Genomic DNA, 22457 nt, shown 5'->3' on the forward strand with positions numbered 1-22457 from the left:
CGGTGAGTGCGGTGCTCGGCAATTTCCGTCAGCTCCATAGAGATTAGAGACAAAGGGTCCCCTCGTTCTCGCAATAGATAGGGCCTAACTTTAGTTTGTGGAAAAACCCCTTTAATATCTTAGGAGAGGTAGAAGAGGTGTGATGTTCCTTCGTAAAGGCCTTTTCATGTCATTCCCCATTCATCCCTGATGTGATAAATATTTTATACATCCAACTGCTTCCACTAGTGTAAATGTTTTTTTGTTCACATTGTATTACTGCAATTATTGTATTACATTTGTTGAAAATTGAAAATTTGTGAATCCCTTATATCATAGGTTTTTATTGAATTGTCACCTTTTCTGTATGAATCCTATAGTATATTTACATGAAAAATCTACTTTGAGGACACATAGATCTTACAGCAGATTTGTCAATGATTGAAAATGTATGGTACCTGTGAATCCACTATAATTAATAGATGCATTATTTCTTGATTTTATTTTGTGCTGTTATTCTTTGTTTGCATAAATTGAGACCTCAAAAAAGATTTCTAACAGTATTTAACATATGTCATCTATCCATGGTAGATGATAAATATGTGATCCAAAAGCTTGAATCCCACTGAAAGCTTTGTCTACCTCTGTACTTTTCTTAGAGTTGAAGGATGTGAAATAAGTTTGATCAATTACGTCCTAAACAACCATATGAAAAAGTTATAAAAATATATCAGGGGATGGACACAAGAAAAGTAATTGGAGCATGGAGATAATATAGTACAGCCATAAAGTATACTATATCAATGACATATGAAGAAGGGGCTGTATACTGATACATGTGATGTTTTGGATTTAATAAAGATTGTTTGGATTAAAATTTGCGTCTGTTTTTTCTCCAGGTTCCAGTTGGTTGGACTGTGGCTAAGGAGGCGCTAATACTGTCTTTGTGTTTTTTCCTGAACATTGTTAGTGTGCCCTCTTGGTTCCGACCAGCCTCTGTTGGCTTCTCTTAATAATTTGTATTGTCTTGTCCTGTCTTTGTGTTATGATTTGTGGTGCAGGGATGGATTGTCTCCTAGTTGTCCTTTACCGCTTGGGTTTGTGAGGCAATCAGGTAGAAAAAAGTGGCTTATGGACTAAGTTTTAGGGCACATTGTCTCTTTTCTTGTCTTTTCCAGGAGTGTGCATTATATCGGGGCCTTCTAACTCAATTATACAGCAGTCACCCATGACTGTCTATATCAAAAAATGGACTTCCCATTATGAAAGGAGAGGTCCACTTTCAATTCTCAACATTCAATTCTAAGAACATTTCAAAAACAGTACTGATAATTTTTTGGTATTGGAGTGTATTTTATCAGTAATAATGAAGTCCTGTCAACAAATTTCAACAAAAAAAATACAACAGAAAAGTTTTCTTTCTGTTTAGAAATACATTTTTACATTTAATGGAAACCTACCATTTGATTTCATACATTATGAACCAAACATACCCTGATAATATTGTAGCTACACTGATGCAGAAACATATCCCTGAGATGAGTGGTTTTGCTGAAAAAAACAATTATAAGATTCAGGACCTTGGGAAAGCTGGGTCAGGCTGGCTGCCTAGATAAACATTGAATCATAAAAAGTGGAGTAACAAGCTCACCTTGCTTTTTAAGTGTTGAGTGAGGCACGGGCCACCCCTCTGCTGGGGTATACGAATACTTGTAGCGGCAAAAATCCAGCTATGATTAAGGACAGTGGATTTCTTGTACTGCTATCCAATGCCTTAATAAAGAACAAAGTTTTTCAAGTGTTTGGAGGGAGGCTGGACCTCGGATTTTTGGTGCCTAGATAAACACATTACACAAGGAGTTGGCATTAGACATGGAGGTTAGTCAAGCATGACAAATCAACCTGAGCTGGATCACTCATACACAGCAGCCGGGGGATGGTGCAGCAATTGATTATTCTGCCTTCATGCACAACCCAGGGATTACATTAGTTATTGTGCTGTGAATAACTAATGTGCTAGAATGTGCTAGGAGAAGCAGTGAACCAGCCATAGAGGCGAGACAGCTTCATTATCATAACTTTATAATTGTTTTATCAGCAAAACCACTCAGCACAGGGATTAACCAAGATATGATCCTGCATCAGTGTAGCTACAGCATTCTCAAGGTATGTTTGCTTCATAATGCATCAAATCAAATGGTAGGTTTCCTTTAATATGTTTTACATATAATATAATATATATATATATATATATATATATATATATATATATATATATATATGTATATATATATATTATATATATATATATATATATATATATACACTCACCGGCCACTTTATTAGGTACACCTGTCCAACTGCTTGTTAACACTTAATTTCTAATCAGCCAATCACATGGCGGCAACTCAGTGCATTTAGGCATGTAGACATGGTCAAGACAATCTCCTGCAGTTCAAACCGAGCATCAGTATGGGGAAGAAAGGTGATTTGAGTGCCTGTGAACGTGGCATGGTTGTTGGTGCCAGAAGGGCTGGTCTGCGTATTTCAGAAACTGCTTATCTACTGGGATTTTCACGCACAACCATCTCTAGGGTTTACAGAGAATGGTCCGAAAAAGAAAAAACATCCAGTGAGCGGAAGTTCTGTTGGCGGAAATGCCTTGTTGATGCCAGAGATCAGAGGAGAATGGGCAGTCTGGTTCGAGATAATTTGCAAAAGCTCATCGAAATTGGACAGTAGACGAAGATTGGAAAAACGTTGCCTGGTCTGATGAGTCTTGATTTCTGCTGCGACATTCGGATGGTAGGGTCAGAATTTGGCGTCAACAACATGAAAGCATGGATCCATCCTGCCTTGCATCAACTGTTCAGGCTGGTGGTGGTGGTGTCATGGTGTGGGGAATATTTTCTTGGCACTCTTTGGATATTGCGCCATGTCATAAAGCTGGAATCATCTCAGACTGGTTTCTTAAACATGACAATGAGTTCACTGTACTCAAATGGCCTCCACAGTCACCAGATCTCAATCCAATAGAGAATCTTTGGGATGTGGTGGAACGGGAGATTCGCATCATGGATGTGCAGCCGACAAATCTGCGGCAACTGTGTGATGCCATCATGTCAATATGGACCAAAATCTCTGAGGAATGCTTCTAGCACCTTGTCAAATCTATGCCACGAAGAATTGAGGCAGTTCTGAAGGCAAAAGGGGGTCCAACCTGTTACTAGCATGGTGTACCTAATAAAGTGGCTGGTGAGTGTATATATATATATATATTATAGAAATGCAGTTTTTAGTCACTTTGGGGGTTATTTATCAGAGGCTGTGGAGGATTGGCGCAGCATGGGGCATTCCTGCCCAGCGCCAGCGCATGAGCTGCAGCGAGTGAACTTTCAAAGGTAAAAGTTTGTATTGGGCTGCGCCTGAGGGACTGCAATATGGCGTTATCATATGATAAATAACCCCCTTTATTTAATGAAATAGAACAATAAGATAACAGTAAATAACCAAAAATATATATGTACCCTGCAATGGTGCGATTGTGCAGATCTCAGAGAAAAAGAAGCAAGCAACTAGCTTGGTCCAAAAAATGGTGACTTTTAGAAGATGCTAATGCACACATTGAATAATGGGTCCACAAATCCTGGACCCACAAACTACAATAAGTGGTCACATTGACTACAGATGTGCTACCAATACTGAAAAAAACTGTTTGTGTACAAAAAAAAAAAAAAAAAGATATACATTTTTTGTAACTTCCCAGTCTGGATGGAGTGAAGTGTTTATAAGGATTGGGGAGGGGACTGTTGTTAATGTAATCGATGGGATTTGTTGGGTCATAATGTATACTTTTTCTTTGTATGTGTTCTTTAATAGATGTCAATAAAAAGTATTGTTTAAAAAGTTATTTTTGTCTTGTCTGAAAATTATTTTTTACAGTATTTCACAATAATGCTGTTTTATGGGCATTGCCCGCTTTTTGATGCATAGCCTGCGTCTTGTAGAAGTAGAACTAAAACTATTAGGTCTCATGTACACAAACGGGTGTTTTGGTTGTGGGCTCCCCCAGCTAACACACCGCCCCATTGCTTTCCATTGTGCTCGGTCCCTTTGAACACAAGGGATAGGGCACGTCGTATTCCTGCCCATCTTTGAAGCCCAGGCGGTTGTTTCCTAAGGACAATGACAGTGTGAGTGGTGCTCAAGTGATGATGTCAGACAGGTCCTAATTAATGACACAGGTCTGTTCCTTGTGGCTCGCAAAATGCACATGTTGCACTGAATTACTTTATGATGCTGTAAATTTATGAATTATTACTACTTTAACGTTCACTAGCTTGGGTAGTTTTGGGGGTAATTTAACTCATTGGGGCACATTTACTTACCCGGTCCCTGCGCGATCCCCGATCCGGACTGTCCGAACTGGATGAACTCTCCCGTGATTCATGAAGATTGTGCGCCCGATATCTTTTATGGGGCACATTTACTAAGGGTCCGCAGCCGCGAATCCGTCGGGTTTTTCCCGAATATTTCCGCTTTGCGCTGTATTTCACAGGATTGTGGCGCACGCGATCGATTTGCGTGACAGAAATCGTGGGGCGTGGCCAACGGATAACCCGAAGGACTTGGAAAAACCGCAGAATTTAAAAAGCCATTTGTGTCGCAAGATCAAGCACTCACATACACCAGAAAAAAGCAGGTGAACTTCGGCGGACCTCGGCGCAGCAGCGACACCTGGTGAATATCGCCGCACGGACCTTAGTGAATCGCGGCAGAACCCGAATCAGCGTCGGAGAACCCGCCGCTGGATCGCGACTGGACCGGGTAAGTAAATGTGCCCCTATGTGTCGCTTCCGCGATCAGGTTCCCCGATGTAAGTGAATGGCTTGCGACACAATTTTGAAGTTAAAGCTCGCGATTTGTCCAAATCTGTCGGATTTGCCCCGCCCCGACGATTTGTGTCACATGAAAGCACGATTGCGCCAAAATGCGATTGCGTGTGCCAAAAACTCCTTTTAATTTTCCTGTCCCAGCGGCTCAAACGGAAATCGTTGGAAATCGTCGGGATGCGGCCGTGGGACCCTTAGTAAATAAGCCCCATTTGCCCAGATATATTGTTGTGTCTGGGCCAATTTTTTATCTATCTTTACACTAAAACAAAGGTCTCTTGAAATTGCACATGTATTTGTTAAGTGTTTGCACCACCTTTGTGTCATGACTGCACTTTGTCTGACACTTTAAAAATGTAGGTACCTAAGGGGGCATAGCAGTGCTTAGCTGGAGTTTGGGGTACACTTATGTTTGGAGTCTCCAAAAATTCTGGCACACGGTCTACAATGAAAGTGCATCAAAATTAAAAAATATAATTCTTTCTACACTTTCCGTAGCAGCACCGATAGTTCCCGATAATTTAACTTCCTGCGTCAATATTGAATTATCTGGCGCAACCTGTACAGGAGTGAGGCAAAGTGCACAAGCAGATTGCACCACTTTTTATATATTTTGGCCATTTTTGCATCAGGAAAAGTAGCTGAAACAAGGACTGTAAACCCAAGTCAGATCAGTCTTAAATTTCTTTGTCACATCAATCTTTGCATGTGCCTCAAACTACCTATATATATATTTTTTGAAGCAAGGTTACAGGGTCAGCTCCAGGTTTCAGTAGGCCCCTGGGTGATAGAGCCTCAGTGGGCCCCTTTGCAGTGAACTCATGTGGCAGCATTGAAAATTCAGAAACTAAAACAGTCTCCTGTTCCCTAAAAACAGCCCCATCATGGTTATTTTATATAAAGCCCCCTCACCCTCTATGGATTCATTATGTACAGTCTTATGTGGGCCCCGGCAATTGCCCAGGTATGCCCAGAGCTGGTGCCGGCCCTGTAAGGTTTGAATCTTTATAATAAGTTATCCATAACTTTTCTTCACAGAAATATTGATCCTACTGTACCATTAAGGTCGTTTTACCACATCACATGAAAACTTATAAAGCCCCGTCCTAAAGGACTCCAAATAAAGTCTGTAGTAGTGACTTGGAGTATTTGGTAGCAGCCAAGTGTTTATAATGTCATTTTTTTTTTCTTCAGAAAGAATCACTGTCGAAAAATTTTAGCCATTGCAGCAACAGCAAAAAAATTAAAGTTGTGGACGTATGCAGCAATTTAACAAAGGTAAGCATTCAGAGATTCTTCTGTGTGTTTGATATTAATAAAAAGTGATAGCAAAATGACACTTAAACATCCCTATAATCTGCGGTGGAAAAAAGTTAGTAGAAGGAGAATACAATACAATTCAAAAACTTTAGGCAAATTTGATATTAACATTAAAGTAGTACCAAGTACATATGAAAAAAATGCTTCATTTTATTGTGACAGATATTTGATAGACATTGTATAAAGTCTGTATTAACTTTTATCTGACTACCGGCCCTAGGGGGGGTAAGAACATTATAAACAGGCCATACCGATCTCCCTCTCATGATCCGGTGCATCACAGGGCCAACCATCACTGCTGCCCTCTGTGGATATATAGAGATGGTGGTGCATATGCACTACAGCCTACAAGTTGCAGCCGGAGGCTGTATCAGATGCGCTCTTCAATGTAACAGGGGCAACCATGCTGCATGGTAAGGCCAGGCTGCTTGTTATGTTCACACTAGGGGCTTACCCTAAAGAGTGCTGAGGATGCGGTCACAACTGGGCCCAAGAGACTTAGGGGGCCCATAAGGTGTTACTTTCCCATATGAGAAGAGGAATATAAATGATACTTTATAGTTGGGGGCCTGGCACAGACTTTACAGTGGGGCCCAGTGTCCCCAAAGAACCCCTTTAAGAGTTTTATTGGAAGGATTCAGAACCAGGAGGTGGAAAAAATAAAGGGTTCCTACTTGTTCTAGCTCCCCAGTTCATTGCCAGTGAGACTTCCAGTAATTTCTCCAGTCGCCTTGACAATAAAGATCATTTTATCCCCCTTACTTTACAATTTTACTCAGTTTTTATTGCTGTTTTAGCTCCTATAACTTTGTGATGTGTAAAATTAGAGAGTTTGTTCTCTAACCAGACACTTCATGATTCCTGCATGCTGTGATATGCTGTGTGCTAACACTGTGCTTAGATTATCAGGGTACAGGGTTTATCTACACTTCCATTTAGCTTCTGAACATTTACTAGTATCTGACACATAGAAAAAGAGAGATGAGACAAATCAGAGATGATGATAACACTCAATAACACTCTCAGCTCTGCTATACCTCAGCTCAGCTCTGCTATACCTCCTTCCCCTGCTATAGAGATCTTATCTGTAGTTAGAAGAGTAAATCTCCTCACACTGCTGCTTGCCAGCAGGAAGCGTCTGTGCTTGTGTCTGAGCTCCTCTTGTAATGCAGGGGAAGGGCAGAGAGCACTGTAGTGTGCAGATAGGAGAAGCTATTTATGAGAAGAATCTGCCCTGCCTGACCATAGTCATATACCAGGACAACCAAAATTGTATACACCAGGACTGATAGAAACGGGTAACACTTATATCTGTGAAATGCTGAATTTTTTGTTAATAACAGTGAATTAGATAATGTGTTATTTTGTTATCCTGAGTATATTTAAGAATCTTGTCTTCGTGGGAATACCCCTATAATAATGTAGTTGATGATTGCAGACAGAGGAGGGTTGGGTAGATGTTTCTCTTTCATCAGTTCCAGCCACAGGATTGTGAGTCCTACATAGTCATATTATATAAGGTTGGAAAAAGGCACAGGTCCATCAAGTCCAACCTATAAGATTAAAATTTTTCCTATAAACCATGATAGTTTTGCTTATAAAAGAGTCATCCAGGTCTCTCTTGTACAAAGTATCAGCCATAACAACCTCCTGTGCCATAGAGTTCCATAGTCTCACTGCTCACACTGTAAATAATCTCTGTCTATGGTGATCATAGAACCACCTCTTCTCTAGGTGTAGAGGATGCCCCCTGTCTATGGTGATGGTAGAATTACCTCTCCTCTAGGTGTAGAGGATGCCCCCTGTCTATGGTGATGGTAGAACCGCCTCTCCTCTAGGTGTAGCGGATGCCTCCTGTCTATGGTGATGGTAGAACCGCCTCTCCTCTAGGTGTAGAGGGTGCCCCTTGTCTATGGCGATGGTAGAATCACCTCTCCTCTAGGTGTAGAGGATGCCCCATGTCTATGGTGATGGTAGAACCACCTCTCCTCTAGGTGTAGAGGATGCCCCCTGTCTATGGTGATCATAGAACCACCTCTTCTCTAGGTGTAGAGGATGCCCCCTGTTGATGGCGATGACAGAACCACCTCTCCTCTAGGAGTAGAGGATGCCCCTTATTTATAGTGATGGTAGAACAACTTTTCTCTAGGTGTAGAGGTTGCCCCCTTTGATGGTGATGGTAGAACCACCTCTCAGCATAGAGAATGAACCTGTCTATGGTGATAGTAGTACCATCTCTTCTCTAGGTGTAGGATGCCCTCTAACTATTGTTGATGGTAGAACTGCCTCTTCTTCAGGCGTAGAGGAAGCCCCCTAAATATTGCAATGGTAGAACGGCTTCTCCCCTAGCAGTAGTGGGTGCCCCAGTCTATGGCTATGGTAGAACCACCTCTCCTCTTGGCATACAGTATGCACCCTGTTTATGGCGATGGTAGAAAAACCTCTCCACTATGCGTAGAGGATGCCCCCTGTCTATGGTAGAACCGCCTCTCCTCTAGGTGTAGAGGATGCCCCTTATCTATGACTATGGTACAACTGCTTCTCCGCTAGGCATAGAGAATGCCCCCTGTCTATGGCGATAGTAGTACCATCTCCCCTCTAGGTGTATAGGATGACCTCTAACTATTGCAATGGTAGAAACGCCTCTCCTCTAGGTGTAGAGGATGTCCCCTGTCTATGGTGATGGTAGAACCTCCTCTCCTCTAGGTGTAGATGATGCCCCTGTCTATGGTGATGGTAGAACCACCTCTCCCCTAGGTGTAGAGGATGCCCCCTGTCTATGGTGATGGTAGAACCGCCTCTCCTCTAGGTGTAGAGGATGCCCCCTGTCTATGGTGATAGTAGAATTGCCTCTCCTCTAGGTGTAGAGGATGCCCCCTGTCTATGGTGATAGTAGAATTGCCTCTCCTCTAGGTGTAGAGGATGCCCCCTGTCTGTGGTGATAGTAGAATTGCCTCTCCTCTAGGTGTAGAGGATGCCCCCTGTCTATAGTGATGGTAGAACCGCCTCTCCTCTAGGTGTAGAGGATGCCCCCTGTCTATGGTGATGGTAGAACCTCCTCTCCTCTAGGTGTAGAGGATGTCCCCTGTCTATGATGGTGATAGAACCGCCTCTCTTTTAGGTGTAGAGGATGCCCCCTGTCTATGGTGATGGTAGAACCTCCTCTCCTCTAGGTGTAGAGGATGCCCACTGTTTATGTGATGGTAGAACCGCCTCTCCTCTAGGTGTAGAGGATGTCCCCTGTCTATGGTGATGGTAGAACCACCTCTCCTCTAAAATAATTGTAGGTTATACTTGTATTTATGGAGAGACCACATTGATAAATATGAATGTCTATGCTTCAGTATATTAAATTTATTTTTTCTGTTAGGTAGACGAGATCCGACACATGTCTAAGGCTACTTGCCTAAATGTTTCCAGAGATATTGGTACATTTTGTTGCCAACTCAAGGTAAAAATATTGATATTGTTTATAAGATGTGCGTGTCAGTGGAATAGGCATTAAAATAGGATGTGTCCTTAGGTTATCTCATGTCTCAGATTGGACAATGTCAGGCTATGCAGCGCACACTACCAATTGGTAATGCCTATTTATCAATTTATTTATATATTTGTCGTAGGATGAACTCCCCAGATGAGACTGCTCTGAGATTGGCATAGTTTGTCATGTAAAGTACAAGCATCCACATTTACTGACATAAACAAGTCAAGAGAGTTGACTGGCGCAATGTCCTTTCTGCCGCGCTGTAGGGATTGCACAGGGATTCAGCCTAGGACACCATGCACACGACCATAAATGGCAGACGTGAGTTAGATGCTCAAATTACAGCTAGCTCAAGGCCTCCATTGACTTCTATTTTGCACGGTCATGGTGCGGTGAGGCCTTCATGTCTCGCCAGACCGTGACCGGGCCATGTGACTGTCTGCAGATTACATAGCAGGTTCTATTTCTGCTGGTGTTGCAGTCCTATGGAGATCGGAGGGGCTTTCTGTGCCATCTCTAACCCATCCCCTTGCAATCGTGCACCTAGACAGATGGTAAGGGGCTTGTGGCAGGGATGCAGTCGGTGAGAGAGACAGCCATGTTGTTAGCAGTCCCTTTTACTACTCTGAAGTTTGTCAGGGGCAATAACATCAGCAGGGGGCTCCCTGAACGAGTTTCAAACATCAGGCTGCACAAACAGGGCACCTCTGTTAAACCCTGTTTTTTATTACCATAATTTTTACTTGTATGAAAATGTATTAAAAAGGGTTAAAGGAAATCTGTCACTTAGTAGTAGATTAACCATTAACTCTTTTAGGTAGCTCCCAGCAGCATAATTATAACTATAGGTTATAAACAATCTTTATTTTTATGTAAATTAAGCACAAGGGCTTTGGTGGCACATTACCCCTCGGAGCCCTTCTTCCCCTGCTCCTTCTCTTGATCTCCTCTCCCACTGTCAGCCAGAAATATTTGTGCAGCAGGGAGTATCTTCACTGTGCTGCCACAATATTTCCGGCAGACAATGGGATGGGAGATCAAGATAAGGAGTAGGGAGAGAAGTGCTCAGAGGGGTGTGTAAGAAGCACACTGAAGCGCAGAGGGGGTCTGGTAATGCCCCCCCCCCCCCCCCCACAGCCCTATCTGGTTAAAAAATAAAAAATATTTTATGAGTAAAATACAGGAGCAAAACTCCTAACAATCATAGACACACTGATAGGCGCTACCCAGCAGCTTTAGGGGTTAATCTACCACTAAATAAATAGTAGATTTTTTCAATGCGCGAAACGCACCAAATTTTCTCTGATTAAGTAACAGAAGTTTTTAAGTGTTTCAAAAGACTGCAGGACGGTATTGGATATGTAATAAAAACATATAAAAACAGATAAAACCTTTTAAGAGCAGCTTTTATATTGTTTTCATCTTCCTGCATTGTGTGTTTATTAGGGACTATTGATATTTATTATGGAATTTACAGCTTGCACAACAGTTATTTTTAATCTTTTCCTTATTTTGAACAGAACTTGGTTTATTGGGGATGTTTTCTGAAGCACCAATTAAAAAATCTGAAGATCAATGGTTCCGCTGAAATTGGTGAACTGAAAAAAAGGCTAACAACTCTTGTGAGACACAGCAATAACAACCTCTGTCTGAAGTCTTCAAATCATAGGGTGAGAAAGTAAATCTGACTTGTATGTATTAGATTGATGCCGACCGCTTTACTAACCTTAGACGTCAGCTGGTTCGGGGCCCGAGTCTGCAGTGATGTCTTTCGGTGTCACTGCAGTTTCTCCTGCTCATGCGCTGACTTAATACCGCTTCTGCCTTCTCCTCTCCGCACTGCATCGCGCTGCATTATTCTGTGAATAGAAGAGCTGGCAGTGTCACAGGCTCAATAGGTCATGTCATGTGATTTCCAGGCCCAAAACGGTTAATCAGAGCTGCGACCCAGTACAGCGGTAATCAGACATCAGCCCCACAGTGGGTCATTTCCTCCTTTAACTGGGGATCTTATAGATATGGAAATCTTGAAAAACTAATCTAAATTTTAAAAAAACTGTGAAAATGTCCACCATTAAGAAAAAACACATACTCACAAAAAAATAAATAAATAAATATATATATATATATATATATATATATATATATATATATATATATATATACCTTATATACTCGAGTATAAGCCTAGTTTTTCAACACAAAATTTGTGCTCAAAAACCCTAACTTGGCTTATACTCGAGTCAACTAAAAAAATAAAGACAAAACTCACCAGATCTTGTGCAGTGAGCTCTGCAGATTTTTGTGGCCGATAACTTTAAAAAAAAGCATTAGCAAAGTGAGTGTATGAGCTTGGCAGCGAGTGTGCACTGATCCCAAGTGTGTGCAGTGTCATAAGTGTGACTTAGGTTTAAGGGAAGGAGTACGTTTTGGATCCTGCAACAAATAGATAAGTGCATCTACATTTTTATTTCCTGATATTCATTGTGTGTTTTTTATTGCAACCAAGTAGATCTAAAGGTATTTTACTTGCATAATCTGTATATTGTGTGGGGGGTATAGGGAGGCATTCACCTTGCTTATCTAGACAGGACTTAAGTTTGAGGGGCTTTAGCAGGTAACTTCTGTGTTTTGTGTTACTTTGACTGTAAATTCTTTCTGTGCATATTTCTATTGTAATCCCCATTAGAATTATGGACTCCATAAGTGGCATTGCTACACGGTGTACATCCTGTGCCATGTATGCTTTCCTTGAACAGCCGTTCGAGGGGGAATACTGCTGTGTGGGGTGTGTGAAAATTGCTCATCTGGAAGCCCAGATTCTGGATCTAAATGAGCAAGTTTCAAGGCTGCGGGCAATTGATAATATGGAACGAAGTTTGCTGCTCCTGGAGCACAAACTCTCTGGGGAAGATGGTTGTGGGGAGGGAAGTATGGAGGTGCAGAATGAGGGGGCAGCTAGTTGGGTAACATGTAGAAGGCGGGGTAGAGGGAAGAGTTGTAGAGAGTCTAGTCCTGATCTGGTGCACCCCAATAAGTTTGCCAGGCTGGTGGATGAGGGGGATATCAGCTCTGGGGTAGCAATGCTGCAGAAAGACATGGCCGCTAGCAACCAGGGGAATGTCGGCTCCAGTAAGAAGGGTAATGGGAGCACAGGCAAGGTCAGACAGGTGCTGGTAGTGGGAGATTCCATTATTAGGGGAACACACAGGGCAATCTGCCACAAAGACCGTGCATACCGAACAGTGTGTTGTTTGCCGGGTGCTCGGGTTCGGCATGTTGCGGATCGGGTTGACGGATTACTGGGAGGGGCTCGTGAGGAACCAGCGGTCATGGTCCACATTGGCACTAATGACAAAGTAACAGGTAGGTGGAAGGTCCTTAAAAATGATTTCAGAGATTTAGGCCATAAGCTCAGGGCAAGGACCTCAAAGGTAATTTTCTCCGAAATACTGCCTGTACCACGTGCCACACCAGAAAGGCAGCGGGAGATCAAGGAGGTAAATAAGTGGCTCAAAAGTTGGTGTAGGAAGGAGGGGTTTGGGTTCATGGAGAACTGGGATGACTTTTCTGTGGGCTACAGCCTCTACAGTAGGGATGGGCTGCACCTCAATGGGGAGGGGGCCGCTGTTTTAGGGGAAAAAATGGCTAGAAGGTTGGAGGAGTGTTTAAACTAGAGACCTGGGGGGAGGGCAATTACACTTGTGCAGGGCAAATAGACGGTGTACATAGAGAGCTGGGAAGGGTCATAGTCCATGGGGGAGGAAGGGGGGCTGGAATGAGATTGGGGAATAAGGACAAAAGGAATACGGACAGGGAAAACCATATAAAGTGTATGTACACAAATGCCAGAAGCCTCACAAACAAAATGGAGGAACTGGAACTCTTGATGTTGAAACGGAAATATGATATAGTGGGTATCAGCGAGACATGGCTGGACAGTAGCTATGACTGGGCTGTTACTATAGATGGTTATAGTCTTTTTAGAAAGGATCGTATAAATAAAAAAGGGGGAGGGGTTTGTTTATATGTGAATTCTTGCCTCAAGCCCGTCTTGCGAGATGACATCAGTAACACAAATGCAAATGTGGAGTCCCTATGGGTGGAGATAAGAGGAGGGAAAAATAAAAATAAAATATTACTAGGGGTTTGTTATAAGGCTCCAAATATAATGGAGGCAGCAGAGGAAATGCTGATAAGTGAAATGGATGCGGCTTCAAAGCATGGTGAAGTACTTATCATGGGGGACTTCAATTACCCAGATATTGACTGGGGGGTAGAAACCTGCAGGTCCTTCAAAGGTAGCAGGTTCTTGTCAACAACAAAAGACAATTACCTGTCGCAACTAGTCCTGGAGCCAACAAGAGGGGGGGCACTGCTGGACCTTATCCTTACTAACAGACCTGATAGGATATCAAAACTACAGGTTGGGGGGAACCTGGGGAATAGTGATCATAATATCATTGATTTTGTATTACGCTTTACTAAGAGCGTTAGTGAAGGGGCAACCAACACTCTAAACTTCAGGAGGGCAAATTTTCAGCAACTAAGGGAAGACCTTAAAGGCATAGACTGGGATAATGCTCTCAAGGACAAAAGCCCCCCCCAAAAATGGGACTTTTTCTCATATATTCTGAAAAAGTCCTGTGAGAAACACATACCTTATGGGAAAAAGCATAAAAGGAACAAGAAAAACCCTATGTGGCTAACTAGTCTTGTAAGGAAAGCAATAAGCGAGAAAGATAAAGCGTTTAAGGTGCTAAAACGTGAAGGTAGCGATGAGGCATTACAGGATTATAGAGAGAAAAATAAATCCTGTAAAAAGCAGATAAAGGCCGCAAAAATAGAGACTGAGAGAAATATTGCCAGGGAGAGCAAAAATAATCCCAAATTATTTTTCAAGTATATAAATGATAAGAAACTAAAAACAGAGAGTGTGGGTCCCCTTAGAAATAACATGGGGGTCATGGTGGAAGGAGATGAGGAAAGGGCCAATCTACTGAATGTCGCCTTCTCAACTGTCTTTACCCAGGAAAATCCCCTGGTGGAAGACACAATGAGGAATAATGTTAATTCTTTTTATAATGTCAACAGTTTAACCCAGGAAGAGGTACGGCGCCGCCTCGCAACCACTAAGATAGATAAATCACCGGGGCCAGATGGCATACACCCCCGGGTTCTGCATGAATTATGTACGGTGATAGACAGACCGTTATTTTTAATATTTGAAGATTCACTGAGGACTGGTTATGTTCCACAGGAATGGCGCATAGCAAATGTGGTACCAATATACAAAAAAGGATCAAATAGCGATCCTGGAAACTACAGACCCGTAAGTCTAACTGCTGTGGTGGGGAAAATATTTGAGGGGTTTATTAGAGATGCTATCCTGGAGTATCTCACTGTGCACAACCTTATAACCCAGCGTCAGCATGGGTTTATGAGAGATCGGTCCTGTCAGACTAATCTGATTGGTTTCTACGAGGAGGTAAGTTCAAGACTGGATCTGGGGGACGCTGTGGATGTTGTATATCTGGACTTCTCAAAGGCATTTGACACCGTGCCACATAAAAGGTTGGTATATAAAATGAGACTGCTGGGAATAGGAGAAAATCTGTGTATCTGGGTAAGTAATTGGCTTAGTGATAGAAAACAGAGGGTGGTCATTAATGGCACATTCTCAGATTGGGTTGATGTTACCAGTGGAGTGCCACAGGGGTCAGTATTGGGGCAACTTCTTTTTAATATTTTTATTAATGACCTTGTAGTGGGTTTACACAGTCAAGTTTCAATATTTGCAGATGATACTAAGCTGTGTAAAGTAATAAATACTGAGGTCGATAGTTTAGCATTACAGAGGGATTTGTGGAAGCTTGAGGGATGGGCAGAGAAATGTTTGATGAGGTTTAATGTAGATAAATGTAAAGTTATGCACTTGGGCCATGGAAACAAAAAGTATAATTATGTTCTAAACGGTCAATTACTTAGTAAAACTGAAGCTGAAAAGGACTTGGGGGTATTGGTGGATGGTAAACTTAATTTTAGTGACCAGAGCCAGGCGGCTGCTGCTAAAGCAAATAAAATAATGGGATGTATCAAGAGAGGAATAGATTCTCATGATAAAGACATAGTTTTGCCCTTATACAAATCCCTGGTCAGACCACACATGGAATATTGTGTACAGTTTTGGGCACCAGTGTATAAAAAGGATATAATAGAGCTGGAACGGGTGCAGAGGAGAGCAACCAGGATTATTAGGGGAATGGGGGGATTAGAATACACTGACAGATTACAAAATTTGGGATTATTCAGTTTAGAAAAAAGACGACTGAGGGGAGACCTCATTACAATGTACAAATACCTGAACGGACAGTACAAGGATCTCTCCAAAGATCTTTTTATACCTAGGCCTGTGACCAGGACAAGGGGGCATCCTCTACGCCTAGAGGAGAGGCGATTTTACCATCACCATAGACAAAGGTTCTTTACTGTAAGAGCAGTGAGACTATGGAACTCTCTGCCGCAGGAGGTTGTTATGGCCGACTCTATGTACATGTTCAAGAGAGGCCTGGATGACTTTCTGGAGAGAAAAAATATCACGGGTTATGGGGATAAAACATTTATTTAATTCTTGAAGGTTGGACTTGATGGACTTGCGTCTCCTTCCAGCCTTATATACTATGATACCTTTCTGACGTCACCCGTAGGTCCTCTTCTGTCTGAGACAGTCTGAGACAGAAGAGGACCTATGGGGGACATCGGAAAGATGAGTACAGTGTTATTTTTTTACCTACTACAGGGGTTGGGCAGGCTGTATGCTACAGGGGCTGGCAGACTATATACTGGGAGGCTGTAACCAATGCATTTCCCACCCTCGGCTTATACTCGAGTCAATAGGTTTTCCCAGTTTTTTGTGTTGAAATTAGGGGTCTCGGTTTATACTCGGGTCGGCTTATACTCGAGTATATACGGTATATACAGTTGGTATGGAAAGTATTGAGAACCCTTTACATGTTTCACTCTTTGTTTCATTGCAGCCAATTGGTGAAATCAAAAAAGTTATTTTTATTTGTTTATTAATGTAGATTCTGCGCCCCATCTTGACAAAAAACAGAAATGTAGATATTTGATATTTGCTGTGACACTCATATATAACTCACTTTCTGTACATTTAATTCTGATCATCATTGAGATGGTTCTACTTCTTCATTGTATGTTTAATTAAACTTATTGGACTTGATTAGGAAAGGAACCTATCTATATAAGACCTCACAGTGCATGTCAGAGCACATGAGAATCATGAAGTCTAAGGAACTGCCCAAGGAGCTCAGCTACAGAATTTTGGCAAGGTACAGATCTGGCCAAAGTTATAAAAGAATTTCTGCTGCAACCAAGGTTCCTAAGAGCAAAGTGGTCTTCATGATGCTTAAATGGAAGAAGTTTGGGACAACCACAACTCTTCCTCGACCTGTCCTTCCAGCCAAACTAAGCAATTGTGGGAGAAGAGCTTTGGTCAGGGAGGTAAATAAGAACCCCAAGATCACGGTGGCTAAGCTCCAGAGATGCAGTAGGGAGATGGGAGAAAATTCCACAAAGTCAACTATCACTGCAGCCTCCACCAGTCGGGGCTCTATGCCAAAGTCTGCCGTGGGAAGCCTCTCCTCACTGCAAGGCATATGAAAGCCGCATACAGTGTGGAAAAAACACATGAAGGACTATGAGAAATAAGATTCTCTGGTCTCTTTTTGGTGTTAAGTCTAAGAGGTATGTGTGGAGAAAACCAGGCGCTGCTCATCACCTGCAAATACAATCCCAACTGTGACACATGGTGGTGGCAGCATCAGCCTATGGGGGCAGAGAGAGAACAGCTGGTAGCAATTGAATGAAAGATGAATGCGACCAAGTACCGAGATAATGCAGAAAATACAGAAAATAACAACTCTGTGACCATTCTTGACTGGCCCAGCCAGAGCCCTGACCTAAACCCAATTAAGCATCTCTGGAGAGACTTGAAGTTTCCCCAAGAAGCCTCATGGCTGTACTAGCTCAAAAGCTGCTTCTACTCAAATTATTGAGCAAAGGGTCTGAATACCCACGACCATGTGATATTTCAGTTTTTCTTGTTTAGTAAATTAATAAAAAAATTCCTACATTTCTGTTTTGTCAAGATGGTGTGCACAGTGTACATTAAAGGAAACCTGTCATCAGCAATTGGCCTAATAAACCACTACCAGAATATTGTCAAACAGTAACACCTTCTAGTTTTTGTTTCTTTCATGGCCCAACTTGGTGATATCATCCTGAAAATCAACTTTGAAGATAGATGTAAATTGGTTGTATAAAGTCAACGAGGAGGAGAGTTGGGGAGCTCTGAATGCCTCCTCCTCTATGATTGAAACCATAAATTGGACTCCAGGAGATCTGGATAATGATGTCTCTGGATGCAGGACCATCCATTACAGTGAAGGGGGGTTTCTGAGGAAGAGGGGGCTTGATTCAACTGCATATTTTTTATTGAGCTTTAGAAAAATGTTAACTTTAAAAGTTTACAGAAAATATTCACACCACTTGTCTATATCTGAAAGTTCCACAGAAGATTATTGGAGTGGCAGGGAGTCTGTTTAACCTGCTGCTCCATTTATTAGGGGGAATGGTTCCACTATCCACTTGTGATCGCTGATGGTCCCATCAGATAGACCCATTTGACCAAAATAATGTATCCTTTTCTGTTGACATAAGCTCTCTTTTAACTTTCTATCTAGAATGAAATTTAACATTTTGCTTTTCCATTTACTTTCCAGACTCCAGGACGGCCAAAACCTACCGGTAGTAGTAAAAGGGGGGAGAAGAATTCTGAGCGCTCCGGGGATATCAGCAGACTAATTGAAACCCTTCACAGCTATGCAACTTGCTGGCAAGAATTTAGTGTTTCTAATGACTGCAAATGAAGGGCTTTATTGAGACGTTAGTTCTCTTAATAGTTAAGACCACTTGTGTATATGGACCTAACTTCTGCTAATCAATGGAAAACTTTCAGCCAACGCATTGTACTCTTAAAGCGTGCTCAGCTCTATCAATTTTTAGCTCTACGGATTTCAAGATACCATTTCAATATATGGCAATTTGTTTTTCTGGAACCCCATATAATGGAAAAAATTCTTGCCATCTTTGTAAGTTTTTTTCTGGGATGTCTAATACTTGGATACCCATGTTTATGACACAGCTTCTTAAACTAAACAAATTTATAAAAACTTGATTATATGTAGCAGAACAATTTTAAGCAGTATTCAGGGCAAGAGGTGCACTTGCCATTGGGGCAGTTCTGCCATATCTGCACATCCTCTAAAATGACTATATTTAATGTAATTATGGAATATTTTTGGTCAGTAGATAAATAGAGGGGGATATTATGTGGGAATAGTCATGTCACAGTATGCAGCTACATGAATAAGCTATATAATATTCACCAGTCTCTACAATAGCAGCTTCTGCTAGCAGTTTCATAATCCTGTGTGTCTATGGAAACAACTACAGTCACTTCCTCATCCAGTCCCTGAGAATGTCTCTTCTTTTTTAAGAATGAAACGTATTTTTGCCAGTGAAAACGCCCATCGCTTGGCTTAGCGACGCCCCCTGCTCCTCTACAGCCAATCCCGGGTGAGCTGAGTTATTCATATATTTGAAAAGGACACATGGAGGAGCAGTTTCCCAAGGGTGGGGTGGGGGGAACTGTTCCTTTCCAGCCACTCCCAGGGGACGAGTGCCTAGTCACACAGCAGATGCTAATGAAAGGTACAATATAACATAACTTTTTTTTCTGTAAAACCTATTTTTTATACAAAAACACTTTGGCAGTGTATGTACTATGCTCTGTGGGGACTTGGGGAGTGCTAAAAATGGGTTTCCTGGTGACAGGTTCCCTTTAACACTGAAAGTTTCCATTCAATGGGGGGAATTTATCATTACAATTTATCTTTTTGACTTGGTTGTCTGTGTTCTACGTATATTGTTGTATTAGTTTTATTTTTTGTCGTAAAATCGTATTTTTTTTGCCGCACATGTCCGTCTAATGAGCAATTGGTCTTGGTAGTGGTTTATTTCCTATTTCTATGGCAGGGGATGACTGTAGTCATTTTGCGGCAAAACATGTGCCCAAACGAAAATTTTGCGCCAAATCGCAAATCATGAATATAGTTCAGTATTATTAAAACTAGTCTGAGCAAATAATGAGTTTGGCTCAAGCAGGGTCTACTGTAAAGTGACTTTGCAGTGTCCTATGTTCATTTGGTGCACTGGAAAGTCACCAAACAGTATGTGCACCACAACTGTGCCAAAACAATGCCAAAAAACCTAATGATAAATTCCCTCCAATGAGTAAAGGAGAAATATTTTATCATTTATATAGAGTGTATATTTAAAACTTGCAGCACTTCTCAGAGTACATTGAGGATGTTATTCATCCCGAACAAACATTGAGTGTTGAGTCCATCCATGTTCATTTCCGTCAAACAAAAACGTCCATGTGTGGACTGAGTTCAGCTGTTCAGGTGCTTACTGGATCCTAATTTGCTACCACGCAGTGTGATTTGTTCATACGGACGTGCTTAATCCATGAAATCCGTCCAACATACAGAATAGGGGAGATTTTTCAGCAGTGTGTGAAAGCAGAACTGTTCAAGTTGCCCAAGTCAACCAATCAGAGCCCAGATTTCATTTTCCCACAGCAGTTTATAAAATTAAAGAAGAGTTCTGATTGGTTTCCATAGACAACTAGTTTTACCTCAGCCACTTCTGATAAATCTCCCCCAATATGTTTCTCAAAAGAAACATGGCCATCTGCAAATGACCTCAAGTTGTGTTGTCTTCTGTTAATATGTTATATTTCTCCTGCTTAGATATTAACCCCTTAACGCTCTGTGCCGTAGCTCTATGGCGCAGAGGTATAAGGGATGTGTGAAGAGGGCTCATGGGCTGAGTCCTCTTCATACAAAGGTGGGGGTTTTTGCATATTGCAGAAAACCCCCATCGCTAATAACCGCGGTCGGTGCTTGCCGCACAGACCTCAAAATGGTAGCAATGAAAACGTCGCATCATTTCGCAAAAAATGACACCTCACACATCTCCGTGCACCAAAGTATGAAAAAGTTATTAGCGTCAGAAGATGGCAAAAATTTTTTTTTCTTTTTTGTACACATTCGTTTAATTTTTGAAAATGTATTAAAACACAATAAAACCTGTATAAATTTGGTATCACCGCGATCGCACTGAACCAAAGAATAAAGCTGAGGTGTTATTTTGAGTGCACAGTCAAAGTCGAAAAAACTGAGCCCACAAAACGTGCGGTTTTTTTTTCAGTTTTTCCACATTTGGAATTTTTTTTCAGCTTCGCAGTACACGGCATGTTAAAATAAATAACATTACGGGAAAGTAAAATTTGTTACGCACAAAATAAGCCCTCACACAGGTCTGTACACGTAAAAATGAAAAAGTTATGGATTTTTGAAGTTGGAGAGCGAGAAATGACCCGAAAAACCCTCCGTCCTTAAGGGGTTAAAGGCACGTATTATTGATTACTTGCAGACTACTGAAAAAATGTAGGGCTAATAATAGATACTAATAGCTTTATCTATACAAACATTCCTATATAATGAAGTTGTATGTGTTATTTATTAAAATTGTTAAAGGAGTTTATTGAATTAGAAATAAGCATGCAATGTTTTCGAGAAACAGTACAGTATCTGTCCATGTTATGTGTAGGCATGGGGCCATGGACAAGAGTGGAGTTGTCTCTGGAAAGACATTTGTTCCAGTCCTTGACAACCCTTGTAATGCCTAAGATCAAACTCTGGAGTAGATGATGGTTGAACCAGATGACCTCTGAAAATGTTTTAGGATGGGAGGCAGGAGGACAGTAGTGGTAGCAGATCCTGGGAGGATTGATCAGGTCCTCCAGAGCCCTGGATGTTGTGGCCTTTAGAAACCCCATAAATTCTTGAGACCCATGGTCTACAGGGGCAACAATAAACCTGATGGCCACACTGTGCAAGCCGAAGCTTTCTCCGGTAGTCGTCCCTGGTCGGTGTTGTTTGAGGAGGCCCTGGATGGTATGTAGTGGTGGTGCAGCTGGAGCACTTATAGCTGCTAAACAAAATTCTATCCACAAGGTGGAGTCATGTAGGAAACAGAGACAGGAGCTGACATGGGTAATCCTCCTAGGGTGGTGAAGTGGGCATGTCTTACAGTAGACTTGTATCCTTCCTTCAAGGGTACAATAAATTTCATCTATGACACCACAATGGTGAGAACCAAATTCCTTCCTAATAACACAAAGCCTGCTGCTAAAAAACAGCGTGGCTTATGATATACCTAAGATTATTTCTAAGAAAAATCCCCCTGAGCATCAGACAATCAAGGGCTTATATAACCAACGCTCTTCCCCTACTACCCAATACGGCAGCTGACACTGGGACACTGCATAGATATTTAATACATGTACAAGCATGTAACTACAGCGGTAGCAGCCGTACCAGCTGCTATGGGGCCCACAGTGTTAGGGGGCCCTGTCATCCAACCTGACACTAAAGATCTATAACATATATGTGATGTATATATGCTGTTTAAATGTGTATCTGTGATGTGTATATGGTATATATAAATATATATATATATATATATATATATATATATATATATATATATATATATATATACTGTATTTGTGTATATATGCTGTATGTCTGTATATGGCACTCAATGTGTGTATATGTGATGTGTATAGTGTG

At 41.6% G+C, this 22457-nt stretch overlaps 1 protein-coding gene across 1 annotated transcript in view; it reads left to right on the forward strand.

Moving 5' to 3' along the window:
- LOC140132647 (uncharacterized) overlaps nucleotides 1–22311 on the forward strand; it is a 70078-nt gene extending 47767 nt beyond the window's left edge. The window contains exons 3-6 of the mRNA XM_072151659.1: nucleotides 6066–6149; nucleotides 9562–9642; nucleotides 11196–11345; nucleotides 18477–22311. Of these exons, the coding sequence (XP_072007760.1) occupies nucleotides 6066–6149; nucleotides 9562–9642; nucleotides 11196–11345; nucleotides 18477–18623 (462 nt within the window). The 3' untranslated portion in view covers nucleotides 18624–22311. The remainder of the gene's footprint in view (nucleotides 1–6065; nucleotides 6150–9561; nucleotides 9643–11195; nucleotides 11346–18476) is intronic.
- Nucleotides 22312–22457: the final 146 nt, after the last annotated feature.

This window comes from Engystomops pustulosus, chromosome 5 (genome assembly GCF_040894005.1).
Source record: "Engystomops pustulosus chromosome 5, aEngPut4.maternal, whole genome shotgun sequence".
Classification (NCBI taxonomy): Eukaryota; Metazoa; Chordata; class Amphibia; order Anura; family Leptodactylidae; genus Engystomops; species Engystomops pustulosus.